This window comes from Manacus vitellinus, unplaced genomic scaffold (assembly GCF_001715985.3).
Source record: "Manacus vitellinus isolate BGI_N305 unplaced genomic scaffold, ASM171598v3 scaffold_41_pilon, whole genome shotgun sequence".
NCBI lineage: Eukaryota > Metazoa > Chordata > Aves > Passeriformes > Pipridae > Manacus > Manacus vitellinus.
The window spans coordinates 916,295-920,875 of record NW_021940545.1 but is presented as its reverse complement, the minus strand read 5'-3'; the positions used below and the strand labels follow the sequence as shown (position 1 = coordinate 920,875).

The 4,581-nt window shown below is 51.0% G+C and overlaps 1 protein-coding gene across 2 annotated transcripts in view; it reads left to right on the top strand.

The window, feature by feature from the left end:
• KCNJ5 (potassium voltage-gated channel subfamily J member 5) overlaps nucleotides 1-3,895 on the top strand; it is a 51,644-nt gene extending 47,749 nt beyond the window's left edge. For both annotated transcript variants that reach the window (XM_029962117.1, XM_018078602.2), the window contains exon 3: nucleotides 3,555-3,895. In XM_029962117.1, the coding sequence (XP_029817977.1) occupies nucleotides 3,555-3,895 (341 nt within the window). The remainder of the gene's footprint in view (nucleotides 1-3,554) is intronic.
• The last annotated feature ends 686 nt before the right edge of the window (nucleotides 3,896-4,581 follow it).

The window sequence follows — 4,581 nt, the reverse complement described above, 5'->3', positions numbered from 1 at the left end:
TAACTCTGTGTGTTATGGAGGTAGTTAAATCCACTTTAAGAAAGGATTAACAGCCTTTACCAGGGCCATAAATCCTGTGATTAACTTTGCAAAAAACCTGGGGAGTTTGCAATCTCTCTTGATTTCTCGTGCTCCCCGAGGTGTCAGTGCCTCAGGGTTGCACAGGTGCCACTGCAGAGATGTAGACCAGCAGTGTCAAAGTTTTTGTGGTACCCAGGTGTAGTCCTGTTTACAGCCAGGAGCTGGACTCCACGATCCTTGTGGGTCTCTTCCAGTTCAAGATGGTCTGTGATTCTGCTTTCTATGAAAAGTGACTCCTTACGCCCCAGACGCCCCATGGACTCGGATAAACGAGGCTTCTGAAATTAAGCAGGTGATTTTTGCAGAGACACACAGCCAGGTATGAGAGATCTCAGTTGAGGGAATTGCTGTGCCCCTCTGGAAGCTGGAACTGGGATGTTCCGAGCACGGAGGGCATGGGGCACGTCGTGTGCCAGTGCCAAGTGGCTGCAGCCATGTGTTCTTAATAAAAATAAGGTTTATTGTTTCCACACTTCTTCTGTCATCTTTTTGGAGTTACAGAGGCAATAATTAGCTGGGGACATTACAGATGCATTAATTAACCAGGCTGGAGAGCACAGGGCAGCCTGCAAAGCAGGCACTTATTGGAATTTGAAGCAGAGACAATGCTGTTGTTTACTGGGGAATGTAGGAGTTGCCAAGCACTGTGTCCCCACGCAATTAAAACACCACTGCACATGTGCTAAAAAGGAATATTTGAATGGGATTATGGAGCAATTACAAGTTGTCTTATTGTGCTGGCTCAGTGTACCCCTGGGGTTACAGAAAGCAGCTACTGCAGGAAGCTGGCAGTGTGCAGGATCTGGTTGCTGAAAGCTTTCTATTGTTCCTGCTTTAATTGGATACTTACAGCAGGAGAACTGGGATCGTGTCCCTGGAGCTCAGGTTCACTGTCAGGTACCCCCCCAGGGAAGGAGCTATTTCAGGCTGGGATTATAAGGCAGGAGTTTCCTTAGAGTGCCTCAGGCCTCCACATTCACAGGGACACCCCACCTTGGCCTTGGGGATTTCTCCAGGACGCTTTGATGTAGCACTTGAAAGGCTGTGATAAGAATGAGCTGGTTCATTCACAGAACTGATCCTGGAGCCTCTGAGGTCTCCTCTCCTGCTTTGCTGGGTTTGGAGAAGACACCTGGAGGTGTTTGGGATTTCTGATGCAAAACCAGCTCTGTCTGAAGGAAAAAGGGCTGGTTTGTTTTAACCATCTCCTCACTGCACATACATGTGCTGCTGGTTTCCAACCTTCTGGCCTCCCAGCACAAGGCAGCATCAGGAAATGGGATTATCCCTGCAGCCCATGCAAACAGCCTGGGAGAAAAGCCCTTGCCCAGGGAGCTCAGCAGGGTCAGTGGCACAGATCTCCTGAGAAAACCTGCAGCAGGACTCCGAGATCAGGAGGACACAGAGACCAACAGGACTCAGAGCTCAGCAGGACTCAGAGATCAACAGGACTCCGAGATCCTCGGACTCCCTGGGCTGCCTGAGTGTTGAGCAGACTCAAAGGAGTGAGGGGTTTAACCTCTTCCCCTCGAGGGCTGAGGAGCCCAGGCAGGAGAGGCTGCACGTTGTGGTGCCACCGCGTCAGGAGTGGGCTCGCTCTGGTCTTTAGTTCTAGAGCAACAGCTGAGAGCTCCCTGAAAAGCTTCTGGAAGAGCTTCTCCTTAAGGCAACACCACCTGGGGTGGTTTTTTTCTCCCCTGATTTTATTTTTCAGAGCAGCCTCTGCACTTCCCGGTTCCTTCCGGCCCAGGAAGCCGAACAGTGTGACTAACACTGCACTTGTTGTTCCTGCCCAGAAGCAAATCCTCCTGCAGATCCTGGGGGGGGAATTGGCTTTTCAGTCTGTGATACAGAGCTGGAGATTTCTCAGTGTGCCACTGTCCCCCTTTTCCCCTTTCAAGAACCAAAAGCAACTAATACATCCTGGCCTGGGAGCTTTAAACTGAGGGAAGCAGTAAGAGACCAGTCAAGTTTTGCAGAGCACTTGCTTGTGTGGGTGTCTTTTAATGGACTGTAGCAATTACGAGAACAAAATATTCATCTTTTTGCCAAGGTGCTTTGGGTTTTTTTAAAGGAAAGGAGTTTTCTGGTTACTCCGAGATTTCAGTCACTCAGCTGAGCTCCCATGGGGGGAATAGATGATCTGTTCTGCCCTGAAATATCTAACGTTTTGGCCCCTTTACTTTAGATTTCTGTCTGTGTGCTTGGGGCTGCAGGAATTAGACTTGGAAGTATTGACCAGGAACTGGGTCAAGTACATGTTTTGAATGTATTCCAGTCAGGCCAATCTCTTACTCTCCACAAGAGAACAGTGGGAAGACTTTGTCAGGTCAGGTTTTCCAAATTTCACCAGAATTAATTCCAAAATCATAACATAATTAGGACAAACCCAAGAAAAGCGTTTGGAAGAAAAGTCAACCTTGACATTGGCCGGTGATTCCAAGAGGATTTGTTCACAGTTACACTTATCCCTGCTCTGCAAAGCTTCTCTTTAAACTTTTCCAAAGCAAATAAACTCTGATCCTTGGGGCTGAGAAGCAGCTTAATAAGTATCAGTTTCCTGTTGCCCACTGTTCACTCAGCCCAAAATCCATTAAAACATGGGACTGGACACTCCAGAGGTATTTAAAAGCCAGTTTGTCCCATCAGTCATGAGGAATTGGGGCCCTGTCACTTTGTGGCTGAACATCCGGGGGTCTCCACCTGCCATGAACAATTCGGCTCATCCAATTAGAGAGTCCAGTTTTTAAATTATTATTTTTTCGATAAGCCATCACTCCACGTGATGACACGCTCTGCAGATCCTACATTCCCTTCCCTTCCCAAACCTTCCCTTCCCAAATCTTCCCTTCCCAAACCTTCCCAAACCTTCCCAAACCTTCCCAAACCTTCCCAAACCTTCTCTTCCCAAATCTTCCCTTCCCAAACCTTCCCAAACCTTCCCTTCCCAAACCTTATTTTCCTTCCCAAGCCTTCCCAAGTCTTCCCTTCCCAAGCCTTCCCAAACCTTCCCTTCCCAAACCTCTCCTCTCCTCCCCTCCCCAAACCTTCCCAGACCTTCCCTTCCCAGGGAATTCTGGCCCTGCTGGAGCTGGGGAGGGATGGGGTCGGACCCGGGGGAGGGCAGGGAAGTGGCTCCCCCTGCTCAGGGCTCTGTGGGTCAGGGTTGGGGTGCCCTGGCCGGGCCGGGGGTTGTTCCCGTGCCATTCCCATTCCCGTTCTCATTCCCATTCCCATTCCCTGGCGGTGCCAGCAGCACAGCACGAGGGGCAGGGAGCGGAGGGCACGGAATCCCAGGAATCCGCCCCTTTCCCGGGGGGCTCAGCTGTTCGTGTGAGGCTCGTTAAGCGAAGCCGTTCGTGTGTCCCGGAGCACCCAGGGCTGGAAACGACACGAAAGTGCTTTTAGGGGAGCGCAGCGGTCGGGTGAGCGCTGAGCCAGCGCTGCATTAACATCCCTCTCTCTCTGCCCAGGGATGACTTGCCAGGCTCGCAGCTCCTACATGGACACCGAGGTGCTGTGGGGACACCGCTTCACCCCCGTGCTCACCCTGGAGAAGGACTTTTACGAGGTGGACTATAACAGCTTCCACAGCACCTACGAGACCAACACCCCCGTGTGCTGTGCCAAGGAACTGGCCGAGTCCCGCCGGGAAGGGCAGCTCCTGGGCCACCTCTGCGGTGCCACCCTGCTCAGCGGGGGCAGGGAGGCAGAGACAGCCCGGGAGGAGGAGGAGGAGGAGGAGGAGGAGGAAGGCAGGGAGCCGGCAGGATTGGATGGAGCCAATGGCACAGCAGGAGAGGTGCCCGTATAACCCACCGGGAGACTGGTGTGGAGGGCCGGGAACTGCCCGGGAGCCAGGCTGGGATTGTGTCCCGAGCTCTGCTCCTGCCGCGCCAGCCCGGCGAGCCCCGCACAGCAGTGCCTGGTCCCCTCCCTCTCCTCTGTACAGCGAGGCTTTGCTCCCCCCTGCAAGGCTCTCTGATCCCTGTGGACGAGGCTCACTCCATCTCACCGCCGGTAAAACTGAAATTCCCACCACTGGTTGTCTCAAAAGGTGTTCGTTGGACATTCAGAACTCTTCTCCTTCCCGAGGGGGTTCAAAAAGTCCAGAATGGCCCATCTCAGTATGAAGAATGTGATTTCATACCTTCACTTAATTTGTGAGTCAATGTATTGTAGACATTGTTACAGCTAAATTAAAAAAAAAAAAAAAAGAAAAAAAAAAGTCTTCTTGTATATAGTGAAGTATTTTGCCTTCATGAATTTTACAAATAGATTTCAGTGTTTTCCTCCAGGATCACAGGCACTGTGATTTATTTGCTGCAAAATCTGATGTGATCGGGGCAGCTTTCCCTGCAAACCTTTAGCATATTTATCCAACATTTTGTCTTTTTGTCTTCTCCAACTGAAGTGCTTTGTGTCATCTCTTCATGGAATCTCTGACACCTTTCACAGGCTGCCCATGATCTGAGTAAATTTAGATCTTGCCCCAGTGAA